The following is a 20,376-nucleotide window of genomic DNA, read 5'->3' as shown; positions in this document are numbered from 1 at the left end:
GTGTGTTCCTAGCAGGAGGAGGCGAGCTTCGACCGCAGGTATACGCTACGCTCAAACACACACACACACACACACACACACACACACCCTATTCTCTACAAGAAATGAACACAGGCAACACAAACTATTTTATCCATCGTGTATTTATGTATGTATTAAAAATGGAAAAATAACACACAAAATGAAGAGGCACATCTAAGGACCTGTAAACAGAAATAAAACCACTTCTAGCAGTTTGACTGAATGAAAGAATATCTAAAGATACCAGAGGGGATCTACACCTTACTTGTTAAATTAAACCCAGAAGAGCATTTCAGAGATGGAAAACCTGATCTGGGTTTGAATGCTGCCGCATTCATGAACGCTACACTCCGTAGAAATCCCAATCGTCACACAGCAACGGCAACATTTCACTGCTGTATCGTGATTGCATGTTTCCCCGCGTGGTAAGCGATAGCTGTTTTTGGTGCAGTGCACAAACATTACGCTCACGCTGGGATTTTCCTTTTTCTTCATGCAGAAAGCCACACTGAAACCCATGCACGGTTGTGTGTCTGCAAAAACAAAAGAGGACAGACAACTTTCCCGGCCACCTCTTTCAGAGATGAATGTGCCGAGTGGTAGAGAAGAATCTGCACCATTCGATCCTCCTCAGCGATAAACATGACATACAGTGAAACACGATACAATAATGGCAGTAAAGCGTCATGTTTGGTAAATGCAACAATTAGCATTAGCACTGCCCTGAGTGAGAGTCGAGTTACGAACCATTTGGACTCTCATATGGCGATTACAGAGACGTAGCAGACAAGGCGGACTCGTGGATTCGCTTAAGATGACAGCGGAAATGTGAAAATGACAGTTGAAGCTAAGTGCAGACTTGCAAACCCGGTACGTAGAGAAAAGCAGCAGGCTTTAGCCTGCAAGAAGAAAAAGTCTTGATGCTGATTCTAGCAAGGATCAAAAATAGAAAGTCTGTCATTTCAACTAACGACAATGATTCAGTTTAATCTCATTAGCCCTCCTCGCTTCGCTGATTCCGAGAAGCTCCTCTACAAAACCAAAGCTGATAATGGGATTGATTTCTGCAGGCCTGATAACCTTGGGAAAATAGTTCACATTCAAGGTCTGTAAATTTCTAGCATGAGCAGGAAGTTGCTGCGTAATGTTAACAACAAAATAACACCATTATTTAGAAGGCTATTATTAGATAATCACAGTAACAACGATTCAGCAGCTAGCTAGGATTGATTTTGGATGTGTTTGAGGAGAATAGACTCTGATCGTCGGTGGGAGCCGGTCCCTACGGTAAAGTGAGCTCGAATTCAGGCGGACATCTTTGTAAAAGAACGATGCTAATTTTAACCGGAGGATCTTTGGAGCTTTTCATTTAGACTTGCTTGCTCTGCCCTTCAGATACATCCGATTGGCTTATCCAGCATCCAGTGTCGCAGTGTCACTGACCATTATGGGGTCACACGACCCTTCTGGATGTCTGTGACGTCTGTAGTCGTCTTCTCGGACAGGGGTAGTTCAGGGCTGGAGGAGCCTGCTGGGTTTTTGGCAGGAAAATAGCGAGGGGCCTGTAATGCGTCTTCTGCAGGGCTACACAGATGTTGGAAACGCTGGTGGGGAGCGAGAATGATTTTAGCAATGAAACATCACCTGTTCACCATGCATTCAGTTATTCATAGGAATGAATAAGAGCTGCAACCTGCATCATGGTTCCAGGGGTGGTGACCAGGCTGTAGATGGCCCAGACGGGAAGCAGGGAGACGGATGACAGGGTGAGGACCCAGCCCAGCACCGTGGCCCAGGCTGGAGCGACAAGGCCCTTCCTCAGGCTCAGAGGAGACCAGTACACCAGGGAGAACAGGAAGGTGGCCTGGAAGGGACAGAAAGCGGTGACCACGCTACCGCTCAGACATCTGCTGCAAATCTGGAGCTGCCGTTATGATACAGCGTCTCCATTCGGCATGTTTGCAGATGTTACGGCCTGAAAGCTAAAGGGAACAGTCCGTTTCCTTCCCGACTGAGCTGAGGATATTTTTAGTGCTTGAATAAAATAAAAACAGAACATTTTTACTGCGTTTTGGATCTGAGTCATGTTCAGACACATGGGGAAGAGCCTGGTAGATTGACTGTCAGGCTCCAGGAGGATAATCCAAACTGGTGCTTGTGTCCATTTCAGAGCAGACGTGAAAGCAGGTCAGAAGAAGGGGGGGGGGGGGTCACTCACAGTGCATATAGCTGGGGTGAAGTACTTCCAGCATAGCTTGAAGAGAACCAGGGGCCTGTGGCCGGTCATATCTCTGATGTTGGTGAAGAAGCGATCGGCTCCTGGGGGGGAGGGGGGGGGGGGGGGGGACACACACACACAAGGCGAGGCTACGGTTTGGATCACGGCTAGCTTCTTGCGATATCAATTGGTTAGAATGTGTTTTGTGGAAGGGAAAGACGAGAACGTCAGTTTTAATGTGATGTTTGGTTTCATTGCTTCTACTATGTGGCTGACGGCGTGAGAAAAACACAAGTACAGTACAGTAATACCTTGACACACGAGTATAACTCGTTCCTGCACTGAGCTCGTAACTCAAATCGCTCGTATGTCAAATACATTTTTTCCCATATAAAACGACTGAAAACAATTTAATCCATTCCGGCGTCTAAAAACACCCAAATCAACGCTATTAACAACTGAATTTTTCTAATTACTATATACACACAATGATATAATAAATGATATACAGTATTACTGAAACATAAAATGTTTTACTTTCGAGACAGACGGCTAATGGCAACGTGGAGGACGAGGGAGGGAGAGCGTTGGACGGTGCGTAGACACTTTATACCCTAATTGTACCTTCCATGTACTCTTCCATGAACTTAGACATAATAGATTTGCCTTTGTGTTCATGATAGCAGCCTTCTGTTTGAGGATTGTACATATGGTCGATGTACTGGCGTGATAAATGACTTACGGACGCCACGCTCACGTTAGCACTCGCTTTCTTTGGACCCCTCACTTAAAAGAATATTCACAAATAAAGCAAAAACCACTGAACGCGTGAAGCTCGCTTGGAGCGCTCTGCCATCTCGCATCTCAAATTGATGCTCGTGTCTCAAAGCAAAATATCGTTTGCAGGCTTGATCCTATCTTGAAATACTCGTACGTCAAAGCGCTCGTTTGTCGAGGTATTACTGTATCGGTGTTTCTTCCCCATATTAAACAGAAGATCTAACAGACTGAGTTAAAACCGTTCACCTGCTGCCGGGGCCGGGAGGGCTGTACAAACTCCTTCTCTCTGCTGAGGGAATTCTCCACGACTTCTCTGATGGACTAAACTTTCATTTCACGTCTTTACCCGAGGCAAAGTTAATTCCAACACTGTATGTTCTAACACATTCTAACAATCTCAAACTAAAAGTCTGAGAAAAGGGGCTCCCCGGGGCCACCAGACAGAGTCGACAGGGACTGGGGGCTGATTTAGGGCCCAGAGGAGGCAGACAAGGACCTGGCTAGCTGCCAGTCTCCTTACAGCCGTGTGGATATACGGCCTGCATCCGGCTGGAATGCAGAATGAGGGGGGGGGGGGGGTAGTGGACCAATGAACTGTGTATGTTTATCAGATTTTAGGAATGACTTTCATTACCGGAGCAATAAACTCTTGAGACTAGAGGAGAGGAGGCTAGACTAAACCACGGGAGGGAAAGGAGCTCAGACCAGAAGAGGGTAGACCTGACTAGATTAGACTGGAGAGGAGACTAGATCTGTCTAAATGAGGAGGCAGTAGACCAGAGAAGAGGAGAAAAGACAAGAGAGAACATTATCAAAATGATATGAAGGGAAGGAGACTGATAGATGGAGAGCAGACTAAAGAAAACAAGACTAATTTAGGAGAAGAGACCAGAAGAGAGGACTAGATAAGCAAATAGAACAGATGCAGATGCATCTGTACCATAAATCCAGCCGATGGCCACAGACTGGAAGATGGAGAGGAGCAGCAGGCTGGCTCCACTGCAGGAGAACTGGTCATAGATCTGGAACACGTAGAGACCACCCTGCATGGAGGGAGAACGACATCCAATTACAATAATCAATACGGCAAAATAAATCAAATAAAAGGGTCGGAAATCCTCCATCGGCTTACCGGAGTGACCATGACCAGTCCGACCAGGAAGCAGACGAAGCAGAAGAAGAGCAGCAGCAGCTCTCTGCGGTAGCCTCGTCTGATCACATGGGGGTACAGGTCAGTGATGGACGTCATCAGGGCCTCCAGACTCACAAACTGGGCGACAAAGGGGCGACAAAGGGGCGTCACACGCGCACGCGCTCGGTTTCACGCAATCACGCCAGAGAAATCGTCCACGGAATGCGCCGTGCGTCTACCTGTGTGTCCAGCCCCAGCATTATGATCATGAGGAAGAAGCAGACGGCCCATAGCTGAGGTAGAGGCATCATGGCGACCGCTCTGGGATAGGCAATGAAAGCGAGGCCGGGCCCTGGGAGAACGAGTCGACACAAGGAAATACGGACAAGGTCAACGGCCGAGCCGGTGCTGCTGGGAACGCCCACATGGTTAATACGATAAACCATTATTATTATTAAAGTTATAGTGAACTGATGACATATATTATGCAATTCAACCACAAACGACTATTAACGCATGGGCTAAAGGTGTCTGCACTCCCTTCCCCGGCCTGTGTCACCTGACTGGGCCACGGTTCCGATGTCCACCCCCTGCTCCTCAGCCATGAAGCCCAGCACTGAGAAGATAGCAAAACCTGCCAGGAAACTGGTGGCGCTGTTCAGGAGGCACAGGAGGAATGAGTCCCTGGAATGCCCCACACACACACACACACACACACACAGACCATGGGTCATTCTGTGTGCACGTGGGAGTCAGAGAGTGGGAATCATGGCAGCGAGCGCTTTTCTTTGAGGTGTGGCTGTATCGGAGTGTTTTCTCTGTCCATTCCAGTCGTTCCCTCTGGAAGCCACCCGACCAGAGGCCCCTTACGGCCTTACGGCTTACATTTCAGCGACTACGGTGTACGGCGTGAAGGCGTTGTGGATAGAATGGCTGTTGTGTGTTTCATGTGTGACGAAGTGTCTCACTTATAGCAGTTATTATTGTATTTGTTGTAGCTGCCGAGGGCTGTGAGACTTCCCAAACAGATCCCATACGAGAAAAATATCTGGGTACCGGCGTCCATCCATACCTGTAGAGAAACGGGGACAGTGAGGGGGGAGGAAATGGGAAGGGCGCGTTAGACATGCTAATTCAGTTTTTATGGGTTTTGTATAAGAAGAAACAAAAGTGCAGGAAAGCTAGCGCGTAGCTTCCAGCTTTCTTTGACGTTGGATGTTTGAATGGCTCCTCCTCATTCACTTCATTTCAATAATAAAGGGGATGCATTTCCTCTGTCTCCATGATAAGACCAGACAATCTTAAATCCCCTGCTGTGCCTCTGATGACGCACCGTCTCACCTGACAGATTGGGCCTCATTCCTGTGGGAGCTGCTGTCCCACCTGTAAGAATGACCGGAACAACTCCCCAACATGGAATTTCTTTCAATGCCGCATGTCTAAATAGATCCGAAGCGTGTGCGTCGCCGTGTGTCGTCGTACCTGCGGGTCAGCCAGGCGGGTGTGGTTGGGTTTGAGGTAGTAGACGATGCCCTGCGCCGCTCCAGGGAGGGTGACGCCTCGCACCAGCAGCACGAACAGCATCACATAAGGGAAGGTGGCAGTCAGGTACACCACCTGGATAGCACACAGCATAGAGAGAGCAAAGAGAGAGAACATTTCAGATGTAAAACGGAGCTGAGGAGACAAATCACAAGTCTTTCGGCATGGATGCTGATGGCAGGAACGACGCAGCGTCGGGTTGTCATTGATATTTATTAGTGACACAAAATTCGAATTACAATGTAAATTCATGAAATAAATTATCCAAAATGTTTCCTATAATGTCTGAACCAAGACTGCAGTTGCTAAGATTCGAGTCAGCAGAGAAACGCAACTGGAGGAAACACAAATGAACTCGGAACTCAATGAGCGTTTGTGTCTGAGTCATGCTGCCGGACAGATTTTTACCTCCAAAAATAGTCAATCATTAAACTCCCATGATCAAACTCGGGCTCCAGTTGGGTGTAGCTTGTGACCTCACGCCGGATTCCTTGATACTGATGAAAAGTTAAAAACGTGGCGAATCCCAAGGAAACAGCGAGTCCTCTGTTCGACATTTAAAAGTGTGTTTCCGTACACCAACAGCTATTGGCTAAGATAACAATCAGATTAAAGTACAATGACTAATTTTGGAATGAAAGACCAGCAGCAGCTGTCTCCTTAGCCCCATCCCCACATGCTTGTCTCTGGCTGCTGCTCAATGTTCCTACTTTTCCTACTTCATGTTGGGGAATAGTTCATGTCAATGGCATCATTTTGGATGTGGAAACAACCCCACATCTCTGTGATGAAGAGAAATGAGACTTTCCACAGACACCCACATTTAAGGCAATCCCATCAAGACACTCTCCTGCTCACCTTTCCGGTGGACTTAACACCTTTCCACACACAGAAGTAGCAGACGACCCAGATGACGGCCAATGATAGAGCCAGCTTCCAGCTGATTGGCCCCAGCTCGTCTAAACTGTCGGAGAGATGGAGCACCTCCCGCCTGGAACACACACTCGCACGATTAACGCGTGCTCAGCTTCCCAAGACACTGACCGGAAACCAAAAACTACACTCACTCCCAAAACTCCATGACAGAGGACGTGGCGTTCACGGAGAGGCTGCTCCCATTGGCCGGCTGGTTGTGGTGTTCGAACAGGACACACGCCTCTGCAGGAGGAAACACACGCATGCAAGTTACGCCTTAAAGTTTTACGTAGCCTCGGAATGCAAAAAACAAGCAGCCGCTGTTGACCTGTGTTCCAAGTGTTGTTACAGTGAGACCAGGGCAGCTCCGCCTGGAAGCTGTAGGTCAGGTAGAGAAGGGCCCAGGCCAGGATGACCACGTAGTACACGCAGCCGTGGAGGATCATCACCTGACTGGCATACCCGAGACCTGAGACACAGGAGGATGCAGACGTTTCATGATCTGATGGCCAACGGCGGGATTCTAGAGGCATTGCACACACATTCTATGAAAGCATCATTTATCTCGGCAGGGTGAGGCTGCATCAGGAACTGCATTAACTTGTGGGAAGTGTATAATATGGGACATTTAAAGACGTGCAACATAATGGTCTCACGATGCCTTCAAGTGTCCGCAAGCTGCAAACAAACAACTTGTTTGTGACACCCTTCAATGAAATCCGGGTCTTTTTCTGGCGACGGCGCACCGGTGAGGAATTCCTACATCAGCGTTTTTGTTCTTTGTGTTGGTTTGTGCGGGAACACAAGTTCCTCATGAGGTCCCGGGTGTTATTTGTCTCCGCGCTGAAGACATGGCGTCCAGGCGATCCTGTGGTGACTCCGTGAGCATGTGCAGGCCACATGTGAGCGGCAGCAGGGAGGTGGGGACCGTCGTCCCAAGTGGCCCAGCTAGCGTGCTACTAGTCTTAGCTGCCCCAGCATAACAAGAGGCTTGAGACCTTTTTAGTTTCGTGACTGAACAGGCGGAGCAAAGTTTTCAAAAGAGATCATCCATCCATATTTTTGGAGACGAGAGGACCGCAATCCGAACCCGACAGCTGCTGTTCCGCCTCGTGGGTCACGGGTCTGCTGCAGCCTACCTCAGCTGGCTGTGGGTGAGTGGCAGGGTACACCCTGGATGAGACGCCAGCTCATACGAAAGACAAACAACCATGCACGCTCACGCTCACGTGCTTTTCATCTCTTAACGTAAACTGAACTGAAAGACAAGTGTCAAACTGATATAATTAACTGATTTACATGTGAACACAGCCGGATCAAAGTTCTTCAATGGCCATTTGTTATTATGGGCTGTGGAGCTTCCATCATTTGCTTTTCAAAGCACGCATTAATATCACAAGAGCAGCAAATCAGCATCGGCAGCTTCAAATTGTTCAAAAGTTCGTTCCTGTTTTCGCTGGTGTAATTGTGTATTAGTTCCTCAGCGTTGCCTCTTTGTTTGAGCAAGAGCACACGGGTGCTAAGAAAATAAGACAGCCATTCATACATATGTGTTTTTTTTTTTGGCAGGCAAGGAGTGTGTCGTCATCTGCTTGTTGCCTTGAGACAAGTTGATATTTGACATTCTCTCACACCTGCATGCAGCTGCAGGGCATGCCTGGCATTCTGACAACATGTGGCTCGGACTGATGTGAACATACTGTAGGAGTCCTCTGGAAAGCACTGAAATAATATATTTAAAAAAGGGCGAAAGGAAAGCAGAACAGAGAGAGCTGAAAAGACAGACAGTGATGCAAACAACAATTAAAGGCTGGTTTAAGGCTTGCAGGCATGCCATCGTAGTAGATGCCCTCATTACATCAACATGCTTCTCAAATGAGACAATGTGCACTTTGCGCTAATTGCTTGGCAAATAACCGCGGCAGCTCGCATGTGCACGGATCAAAAGTTTGGAACATTGTGTGAAACCAGGCACAGCTGCAGGATCTACGGTGACGCAAATTCAGTCGACATGCCTGCGTGAAGGCCTGTTTTTATTCAAGTGATGCAGATCACAGATTAAGAGCGAGGACTCTGTTGGAAGGTTAACAAAGTAACATGTCCAAGTGTGAGCTGCGGAACCAGTCTCTTTACCCCGAGGGAAGTGGAATCCTTAGTCAAATTAGCATACATGTACAAACACACAGAAGTGTTGCTGTTTTCGTCCGCGCGTCATTTTACACGATAAAAAACAGAGATCAATTACCTCCAAATAAAGGGCAGACAGTTCTCCAGGCGCTGACCCCTCCCAGGCTGGTGTACTGTCCCAGTGAGGTCTCCAGGAGGAAGAGGGGGATGCCGCACAGCACCAGGAACAACAGGTAAGGGATGAAGAAGACACCTGGACACACACAAACGGGAAGCATTACGCAAGACCAGTTTTATTTGTAATCTGAGCTCATCGTAATATCATTCAAATTCAAAATGAGGTGCTTTACCTCCACCGTTCTTGTAGCAGAGATAAGGGAACCTCCACACGTTGCCCAGACCGATGATCTGCCCCGCCACAGCCAGGAGGAACTCCGCTTTGCTCGCCCACTGGCCCCTGGCTTGCAGTCCATCGTCTTCGAAGGCTGATATCCTTCTAGGGAATCTTTTGTTGCGGCATAGCAACGTGTCCCCTTGCTGTGAAGGCATTTTGTCCTCCATCATGAGACGAGCAGAGACACACACGCTGAGAAATTGAAAATGAAAAAGACATAAAAACAACAGTGAAGGTTGAGAGCAGATTAACCAAACCGCAGGCGCTAATAGATAAAATAAACAGTGCAATGGAAAGTTAGCGCACACCTTCACAGCCAAGATTGGATTAAAACCCCCACAGTTGTGTCCTCCCTTATCTGTGATGTTTGAAGGACTGACATGTTTTGGGTGTGTCCTTTATCTCTTCGTCACAGAAACCCCCCAGGGTTCAACGCTAGCATTTCTCCATTCAGAAATGATTTATTGACAATCTCACTGCCAGAATTCCATATACTGTACCCATATTGCGTAAGAACATCAATTTCAAGCACATTTTACAACACATTTGATGATGATGATGAATATATTTATTAGATCAGATTTCGTAAATGCCGTGGTAGGTTTTGTACTTCTTATAATTATTTTGTTTTTGTAGTTTGTTTATTTAGACCCAAACTGACATTTTCTTTAAATAAGACTCTTTTTTTTTGGCATTGGCTACAGATGCATCAGGAGTTGCATTTGTTTCAGGGACGCGATCTCAGCCCTGCAGCGCCTGCCTCCTGCTGTGCCATATGCACAAATAAAACGAATCCTTTAATAATGCAGAAACGTTTTTTTTTTTTTTACAAACTCCTTTAAAAATAAAAAAATAAAAAAACACCAGCATATAATAACACCGTAACAACACACCAGCTGATGAAGCAGTTCGGTTATGCCTGCATTTTAAATTACAGGTTAAATACGTAACAGTTTCATAACGACGTATCTGAGCGGAATTGATGCTCCAGGTGTGGTTCAGCCTGAAAATGGTGACGCCTGAAATAAAGGCTATGAAATTATACATTTATTTTCGACACGTACATCGTGTGAAACGACGCTTTAAAGTGAATTCGTTATCACGTTGCCTGCCTACCTCCGAGTATCGCGTTGGTCTCTTCACCGTGACCACCCCCGTGTCCGACTGGTCAGATGGTTCGGTCCAGTCCGGAAGCGAACAGGACAGCGCGCGCCTGGATTCGACCTGCAAGGGAAACCGTTTCGTTTGTAGTCGGAGTGGCGCGTGATCGCGACATCGACGTCACGAAGCAACTGTCGGGTTCGGTCAGTTTCTGACGTCAACAAACGTCAAATTGCGACGCGTCACACATAAGGAGACACAATACACACTTCCGGCCCTCTTACCTCAAGCAAGGTTCGAAAATATTACAGCACCCCCCACGTTATGATAATCCACACGCTGCCACCAAGGGAAAACGACGCACGGGGCCACGTGACTTCACGTATTATGACGTAAAAGTAAATGGGGAGAGCAAATAGTGCAGGATTATCACTTTGTTGAAGGACTAAACCAAAGATTGCACATTTTATAAAATCAGAATCCTCTTAATGGTCTATTTTTTAACGCATCCACCGGATAACCTTTATTACAGTACTTCCTGCACAGACTCGGCAGGTGCACCGCTGAAATCAGCCCCCTCCTAACGGAACCTCTGGATTTCCTGCAACGTGTGAATTTTAATGAAGAAGCACAGTTATCACGTTATTCCTGTTCTCCTGTGAATTGTATATCTGAAAGAAAAAATACTTTCCAAATAAAAGAAAATGCTTTTGAATTCCCCAAATGTTTGCAGTAAAGGGTTTAAAGTTCTGAAAAAGCTCGGAACTCTGAAAGTATACAAGTTCTAAACTATTCATCCACCAGGGGAATGAATTTGAATGAATTATGCACATTAATACATCTTAAATCGTCACACTAACGGGAGTGTGCTCGCCGTACTTGCCATTTGCCACCAAAATTGAGGCCCAGTTAAACATATTTTTCAGATGCTTTGAGGTGGCAGGTATTAATATTAATTTAATTTCCTCACTTTGATAAGAGACATAAAACACATTTTTAGACTCAGCAATGTATTTAAATACACTATCAAATTGTTTGACTATCACTGTACTGTGAAAAGACAAAGTCTCATTAATAATATCAATAATGCTAATAATAAAGCACTGGTTTTATATGGCGCGTTTCTTTCTATACAGGAACTCAAGGCGCTGTTACACAGTGCATTATTCATTCACTCATACTTGGTGGTGGTGAAGCTATTATTGAAGCCACAGCTGCCCTGAGGCAGAAGCAAGGCATTAAATAGACATTCAAAGTTCATGAATGAAGTAATTTTCAGTCTGATTTTTCTCTCTTCAATTGTCTCTCATTGCCAGTCACTTGATAAATGCTCCTCATAAAGTACTGCAGCCTTACAGGAGTTACAAAGATACACAACATTGTTCAACCAAATTCAAAATTGCTTTTTATTTTCCACTTTATCCGGTTAAGTTGACAGAAACACAAGCTTTCAGCTCCTTATTGTGGGCTCTGTCCTGTAAGCACCTCAAGCACCTCTCAGCACATTTAATGGGCCGTGTCTTTGGCCGGACCCACTCAGCCCAGCATTAATGGCCATAGTAAAAACTAAATTGTGTCCAGCTAACACAATGATCCAAAGATTGTATTCCACTATTAGATTATATTAGGTGTGTAAATCACATGCGGCGTTGGAGCTCATTTTACGCTGCGTCGTGGATAAGCACACGTGCGTACCCTGGAAGCATGAGGATTAATGAATACAGCAGTTGTATCCTCAAATTTACAGCCTTTCACAAAATTCCAAAATGTAGTTTAGTTGGCATTCCAACAGTCGACTAATGATGATGATTGATCCCTTTCATCGCTGCCGTACTGTTACATGAATTTAGTTTTGTGGTTGAGGCCGACAGTTCAACGCGTCCACCCATGAAGTCACAGGAATTACCACGCAGCTCTCCCACCCTAATGCGAAAACGCAGATTATTCATCCACCAGGGGAATGAATTTGAATGAATTATGCACATTAATACATCTTAAATCGTCACACTAACGGGAGTGTGCTCGCCGTACTTGCCATTTTGAATGAAATCCCTTCAGCTGCATCACTTCACTAGAAATGAGAGCTCACTTTCCAGATTTCCCTTAGGAGTGTGTTCTCTGCAACTTATTTTAAAGATGGCAGCTCGTGTTGATGTCCATCTCTTACTCTTCAGATGACTGACTTCTTCCACTTGCGTTCTGTTTGCCACTTGGCTTTAGAGACCAGAGGAGAAAATGTTGGTTTTACTGGAGAATTAATGTTTGCTCAAATAACTCAAATGTCACGTGAGGAAAACAAGGCTTTTTATACACAATCATAATCAACAGCGCAGTACAGCACGCTTTGGATTGTCTGTTTGATGATTTATATTACAAAGAAATGTTGTCCATAAAATAATTAATGATTAATTAATTAATGTCACGTAAAAAATGGCTAAAAATATACAGGTATATCTGGAGAAAGAAGGAACCGGGTTCAAATCCTATCTGTGCGGATTTTGTATGTCCCAGCAACTCCTGTGACCCGCGAAAGTGGAAAAAAGCGGTAGAAGATGATTTTTAACCCTCAAAGTTGTAAAGTTTCAAGTTATTGGGTTGGTGTTCCAACTTGAGGCACCGTTCATGTGAATTTTCTCCTCAGGAACAAATTTTCCTGATTATTCCAACACCACATAAAGGCATCATAACTCGTATTAATTTATGTTATAATTGGCTTTAGATGCCCTCATTAGGAGAGAAGCCCCTCCCTAAATGTCAGTGGTCAAGAGTCAGGAAGCTGTAAAATGTCTTGCAATCATATACCATGCACAAATTCCTCAACTACATGCATGCACCGCTCACAGAGACACAGCATGCATTTCTTTTCTACAAGTCCAGACTCTGCTTTGCCTCACAGGGGACAAATAAAGTCCGACATTAAGGGTCCTCCAGTGCAGTCAGCATTGTTCTATCCTGACGACCCCCTGTGAACGTGGTGCCACTGCCACAGTGTGTAGCTCGGGCTGCACACAATCGCTGCATTCTTTATGGCTTTTATGAGTGTCTGGCATCAGCGCCGGGGGCAGCAGGTCAGTGAGATTCAGTGGTTGCTTTGTACAACTGTTTAATGACTGCAATTCCGTACAACCGAATAGTCTATGATTTTAGCTCTTTGAATCAAAGTGGAGAAACCGTCAAGCTGCTTTTGGACACGGAAAAGTGAAAAGTGAAAGGCAGATGGTCTTTGTGGCGATTTCGATGAGGAATACATTATTATTGCTTCACATTGATTGAATGCGATGCTGCACTGAGTCAGACTGTGCAGCATGGGAGGAAGTCAGTTTGAATGTGGATCCTCTCATCCAATTGATTACGTCTTCGATATGGCAGGCAGTGGAATGATTTTGTTCTTGTACCACATGGAGTCGTGCAGTCGTGGAGTGTGCAGTGTTTCAAATAAATATGTGCAAATGAGAGAAACAGCTCTACGGAAACCAGGCCAAAAGAAGTTACATCACTCTTTGTGACTCTAAAGTTTGTGGAACAAAACCAACAAGTAAAAAAAAAAATCATGAAAGATTGAGTGAATATTATTCAAAGTACAATCGAGGCTGTACTGTATGTTCAATGGACCATAAATAATAGCATAAGATCAACATGACGCATGGGATACTTACAGAGTCTGCACACTGCCTTTGACTTGTCTCCAACTTTAGTCTTTCAGTCTTCTCTGATTCCCTTTTTCTTGCAACCTCAGTCACAGGCAACTTTTAAATGGCACAAACTAACAGATGCCTAAATCATCACATAAATGCTAATTTGTATTTAGAAAGACCACGCATGGCCAACACCACAGCCTGCGAGTTTTGGGAGTGGATAAAGAGATCATCTGACAGGCAGAGGTGTCAAGTTTTCTATTGCATCCAATGGTGATGTCAATTGACGTGTGGCCAGCAGAAAAGATACCCAACACCTGTCTGCTAATTCATTGTAAGCCAACCTGGGGACCGGCCATATGTCTAAGGTGACAGGAGGCCTGATGTAGGAGCTCTGAGAAATTACTTCCAGCCACAAACGTGTGCTGGAAATGCTCAGAGAGGACTTTACTATTGTGTGCTTCAAGTCAAATGCGTTGGATGAAATTAAAGAAGCGTTCCGTGCTGAAGGTATTCACACCATTCTTACCTCGACACAGACAAATCACTTACACGGACACCGCGGTCACGTTGATCGATAATTTCCTCTCCATCGTCATCGTGCGTTTTTTCCTCTCACTGCCATCCGTACCACTCGCTTTCTTTGGGCCCATCGCTAATGATAAAGACTATTCACAAATGCTCGCAGAGCTCGACCATTTAGCGTCAGCATCTGGAAGCGTGCTCGCATTTTCGTCTCTCAAATATATGCTCGCATCTCAAAGCAAAATATTGCTCACAGGCTGACTTGTATCTCGGAATACTCGTATGTTAGAGTAGTCGTATGTCGAGGTATTACTGTAACTGTTACTGTAAAACAGCTTTTTCACCACTATTGCCACCCTGTTGGTCAGCAAACTCCCCCCACATTCAGGTCTGTATGGTTCTGACCACATCCAAACTCACTATGAGAAGCTAGGTGCCAAAAAGGACACTTTCTCTTTCACACCTGTAAATACCGTTGATGTGCTAAAAAAACTAATTGCCCTTCAACCTAACAAGGCCACAGGCCTTGACAACATACCCACCCGGTTCCTCAGAGACGCAGCTGTCTCTATCGCCCCCGTGGTAACCCATCTGATAAATTTATCCATCAATCAGTGCCACGTCCCACAGGAATTCAAGACGGCGCGGGTTATCCCTCTGTATAAAAAAGGAAACAAATTAGAACCTGGCAACTACCGCCCTGTTTCCATCCTTTGTTCCATCTCAAAGGTTATGGAGAGAATAATCCAGGAGCAAATTAACCGCTACCTCGCCGAGCATAGCCTGCTCTTTGAATTCCAATCAGGCTTCAGAACATCCCACTCCACTGACACGTGCCTCATATATCTGACCGAGTACATTAAGCGTGAAGTAGACTCGGGCAAGTACTGCGGCATGGTCATGCTGGACCTCCAGAAGGCCTTTGACACAGTTAACCATTCAATCCTATTGAATAAACTAGGGGCGATTGGTTTTGATAGCACATCAACAAACTGGATGAAATCGTACCTAGAGGAACGAGAACAAATGGTAGACATAAACGGAACCTTGTCCTCGTCCCTCCCGGTAAGCTGTGGGGTTCCTCAAGGCAGCATTCTAGGACCGTTACTGTTCCTCCTATACATTAACGACATGAGTGCTGCCTGTAACTGCAAATTGTTCCTGTTTGCTGATGACTCAGCACTCCTGATTTCGGGAGAGGACAAAGTGCAGGTTGAGGAGGCTCTCAGCTCTGAGCTCACCAGAATCCGTGCTTGGCTTACCGATAACAAACTGTCACTACATCTTGGCAAAACCGAATCGATTCTTTTTGGGTCTAAACACTCTCTACGTGAGAAAAATGTTAATGATTTCAAGGTCACAGTCGATAATACAGTCATCTCCAGCAAAGAAGAGATTACCTATTTGGGCTGTGTTCTTGACAAATACCTGTCTGGTGATAGTATGGCAACTAAGGTGATCAAAAAAGTCAATCAGAGAACAAGATTTTTGGGCAGAATGTCTGCTTTTGTCAACAAAAGTGCTCTCCGGACGCTTGCTGGAGCCCTCGTTCAGCCCCTCTTTGACTATGCTAGCACCTCCTGGTATTCAAACATCAAAATGTCCCTGAAAACCAGGCTCCAAACCTCCCAAAACAAACTGATTCGGCTACTCCTCAATCTGGGGCCCATGACCCACCTTCTTCCTGGACATTTTGCTAGCCTAAAATGGCTCAGGGTAGAAGACAGGGTTAAACAACTCAAAATGGGATTGGCATTTAAAATAGTCAATGCAGCTCTGCCCTCAGTCCCCTCAATCCCTGCATACCTGACGGAACACCTCCACAGATTTAGTGACACCCACAGCCACAACACTAGAGGGAGCTCAAACAACAACCTGATTACCCCCTCCTATAGGACTAACATGGGTAAATCATCTTTTTACAATACGGCCACCCAAGGGTGGAACAGTTTGATTCCCGCCCTCAAAACATGCACCTCTTTGGCCTCCTTCAAAAAGGCCCTAAAAATACACCTTTTAGGGGGACAGAAACGGAGATAGTCATCACGACTCTCTCCGGATCAAACCCCCCCCTCCTTTTTTTTGTCCACCTACGTTGCACGTATTAATTGCTTTAGTAATTTATTGTAATTTATGTAAGTTATTTATTGTCATTTTGCATCAGTGGTGTAATTTATTTTAGATTAATTGTTAGTTTGCACTGGCGGTGTAAAAACATTTTATTTTTGTTTTTCTTATGTTACGTTGCATCAATTGTGTAATTTAATATTGGTTTTATTTTTATTTGTATTGTTAATTGTGGATGATTTATGTACGAAGGACTTTCAACGGAAACAACTCTTAGACCGGATGTTTGACGTTATTTGTACTGTAATACATGCTACTGTGTGACTGTACTTGTACTCTAACATTCTATCTAATAAATATATTCATCATCATCATCAAATATGGCAAAGGAATAGGAATAGGTCATGTTGACCATCCACAGGAACATTTGGAATAAACTTCTGTGTGGTGACACCGAGCCTGCGAGGGAATGAAGTAATTCTAGGAACGAGAATCTTGTGGCAATGATCGTTTAATCAGGGAGACTTACTGAAAACACTTTAGTCTCATTAGCTGGTCACATCTATGGCGCAGCTGAACTCTTGGCCAGTCATGTTGCTATTTTTTCAATATGAATTAACCCTCTGCACGAGGCTTCTTCTGGCGATTGTGGTGAGGGTTGGCCTCGCTCATCTCGTTCAACCAGGGTGAATGTTCAGCCTTAAGGCCCAACCGTCCTCCCTTCTCTTCCCTTCTTTTCTATTCTATAAAAACAAAGGTCTCACGCATTTTAGCCACTTATTTTTCAATGTCTATCAAAAATAATTACACCCTGTCCTTCATGCAGATTTAAAAATCCCTCACCTACATGCAGAAACTTGACTCCGTCCTCTCAGGTGTTAGTCGGTGGAGTTCCCGTCTGTACATAGAAAACAAACACAGATCAGGTGGAGGCAGCTGTTAAAAAAAGAGACATTCAGGTGTGGTGGTTTTATTCAAATTTGACCAGACCTGAGGCAAATTCTGCCTGAATACGAGAGTATGCACAAATAAAAAAAAAAAAGTTTCTCACTCACTTCTGGGGTCGGCAGTGAACTCTGAAGTCCTAAAAGACAAGACAGAGGAGTCGGCGGCCACTCCCTGAGGCAGTCAAATGACTTGTGCCATTACGGCAAATGGGAACGTAACACAGCAAAAAGGGGGAGTGGAGATAATATTCATTTATCTCCCTTCATCTGTGACGTGACAAGATTTATTTCCTGAATGACATGACAAGTTTTACATAATATTTATGTACAGAAGTTGCTTAGTCATGCTGACATTGCTGTCATCTGCAGTCAATCACACATGAACAATCCTGGATCTACTGCTCATTTCCCACGACTTAACTAAAGTAAATGTTCGGATGTGTGTGTGCTTTTTGTTTTTAATCTGACATTACAAAATTACTGTAGATGCTGCTTAATTTGGACAAAAAAAAAGTCAATTTGTTCCTTTGCCAGTAGCATATAAATCTACTGACCTGGAGTTTTATCATAGAATCAAAGTTTAGTTGCATTCACTGAGTCTGTGGGCAATAATCTGCCCTTTGAGTGGCTATAAAGCCATAATTATCCTGATACTGCGCTCAACTTGAAACATCAAAAGAGGACCTAGTTTCCCTGTTCAGGTGTGTTGGCTTTATTTGTACTTGATCCAAAATGCTCTCTGAATATGAGAGGATGCACAGAGATTTCTTTTTCCAAGTGTCGTTACGGTTAGCAGTGAACTCTGCTCTGGGCCTGAGCGGCATTGGACCGTTCATGCCAAGGAGTGGGTGGGGCCACACCTTGAGGCATTGAAATGCCTTGTGCCTTTATAGTAAACACTTGAAAGCAACACAAAGAAAGGAGGGATTAGAGATAATACGCATAATGCTACGAGCTGAGTCTGATTTTACTAAAAATGTACCATTCTGAATCTCCTCCTTCAGTGATAATTCATGTATTCCATATTGTGACTATGTAAGGCAACAATATGTTTATACGTGTCATACGAACAACGATCTACAAATAATGAGTCACATGTTACTTCACAGGCTTCAATTGGCTCATATATAATATTTAAAATATTTAGTCACACTTTAGCCATTCAGTGTTGAAGTAGAATGAAATCCTGACATGAAATTAGAGAGCTGTCTGTTTTCACTGTGTTTCCAAAGTAAATAAAGATGTCTTTACACCTGTCTGCCCTTTGTAGAAAAGGTGTTGGACAGCATTTTTCTTTGTCAGTCAAAGGGAAGTGCAAACAACCCAAGGCATGGCAGGTCAAAGGAAGCCGTCCAACAACTGCAACGATTCTAAAGACACAAGTTCACTTCACACATTACCTCACAGTTGCGAAACATTACTTTCTTCACTTGCAAAGCAATAAAACATGTTATTGATTGGATATCAATCAAATAATGTGTTTTTTGGCAGGTTTACAGTGACGCTCTGTAGCTGGTGGGTCCCGAGGTCCGACTCAGGTGAAAAAGGGATTCACATCCATCTAGGTTTCAGCTTGTTTGTTGACGTTTCAGCAGATTCTTAAAAAGAAGGAATGTTTTCTTCGGCTTTTGGACAAAGTATCAGAATCTTACTGCTGAAAGGTGAAACCAACCTGGTTTTTATTGGGGATTATATCTGATAAGGAATGAATGGCATCACATGTCGTACTAAAGCTGCGTGTCAGAGTCTTGCCTTTGTTCTGCCTGGAAGGATTCCGCTGTACAGCGGAGGCTCCGGGGTAACCCAACCCTTTTTAGGAACTTTTCAACCGGCAAAAGAATCGTGGTGACTATTTGACTCAATATTTCTGTTGTAAAAACAGAAAGATATCATCAGGGATCATGAGAACAGGATGTTCTCATGATCCCTGATGATATCAACAATCCTTGTATGAGTCTAAAGACCAGTACGGGTAAGACCAGTTTTTCCCGACTGCTTTCATTAGACTATGTAATGATGCCTCTCACTGAATGCATTGAAAATGGGGCTGAAAAGTCATTTAGTCTTGCATTCATGCACAACACTGATGCCTCATTTTTAGCGAGTGCCATTTCTGCATGCACAAATTGAATTTACAAATTATTCCAGGAATAATGTGAACGGGTGTGGACTGACTGTTAGCAGCAGAAGATGAAGAAGAAACACCAACCAGGGGTCTAAACCTTTTTATATCCCATTCTGGTGACTACAGCAACGAGGAAATCTTTTTGTTTAGTAGGAAACTAATCCACTGAGAGCTGAAATGAAACGCTGCCCTGCATTTAAAGCTCTTTATTTTTGAAGCATTTATCATCTATTCTCACGTGATTGTGACAGTTCTTTTACACATTTGCAATTATTATTACATTTCAATACATTGAGATACTGTTACGTAAACCTACAATTGTGAATAGTTCAATAGTTCCAAAAAGTCAGGAGGATATTGTGATGTCGTGGAACGAGGCGTGTGTTTATGGTTTTTTGATGATCGGTCAGAACTGCCTCGTTTTAAGTTCAAATTTTACTTTGTGCTAAGTAGCGGAACAGAAGAAAAAAAAGATTTGTGTGACGCCATGCAATCATAATATGTCAAAGTAGCGCAGGACACATTTTGGAGAACTTGAGGGAGTGTCATCTTTACTGGTCCAATCAGGGTTATGTGTATCCTCTACTGGGACCTCAGTTATAAACTCCTCTGTGAGGTTTCCGTCCCTTTTCACGAATCCCAGCCACAGTTGTGGTTCACGAAAATCCCAAGTAATTTATTTCAAAAGGAGCTAAGGAATAATATTGAATCCTTCTGCATGCTAGACCAACGGGATTCTAAGATGCTATTTTATACATGGACTCAGTAACGCTCCGGAAAGCTGAATGTAAACACAAGGCTGAATGTACAGGTTAAGACTTCTGCTAAATTCAGAATGATCTTATAT

At 44.4% G+C, this 20,376-nt stretch overlaps 1 protein-coding gene across 1 annotated transcript; it reads right to left on the bottom strand.

The window, feature by feature from the left end:
* Positions 1 to 138: 138 nt before the first annotated feature.
* LOC137911949 (sodium- and chloride-dependent GABA transporter 2-like) lies at positions 139 to 15,427 on the bottom strand. The gene is made up of 15 exons (XM_068756289.1): positions 15,415 to 15,427; positions 9,086 to 9,211; positions 8,854 to 8,988; positions 6,937 to 7,077; positions 6,761 to 6,851; positions 6,552 to 6,684; positions 5,634 to 5,768; positions 5,120 to 5,223; positions 4,711 to 4,835; positions 4,391 to 4,503; positions 4,152 to 4,289; positions 3,960 to 4,062; positions 2,240 to 2,340; positions 1,715 to 1,885; positions 139 to 1,625 (listed from the first exon to the last, which is right to left on the bottom strand). Exons 1-15 carry the CDS (start codon positions 15,425 to 15,427, stop codon positions 1,467 to 1,469), a joined length of 1,788 nt encoding a protein of 595 aa, XP_068612390.1. The 3' UTR covers positions 139 to 1,466.
* Between the last annotated feature and the right edge of the window lie 4,949 nt (positions 15,428 to 20,376).

The sequence above is a fragment of the Brachionichthys hirsutus genome, chromosome 24 (assembly GCF_040956055.1).
Source record: "Brachionichthys hirsutus isolate HB-005 chromosome 24, CSIRO-AGI_Bhir_v1, whole genome shotgun sequence".
NCBI classification, from domain to species: Eukaryota; Metazoa; Chordata; class Actinopteri; order Lophiiformes; family Brachionichthyidae; genus Brachionichthys; species Brachionichthys hirsutus.
This window is presented reverse-complemented; position numbering and strand designations above follow the sequence as displayed.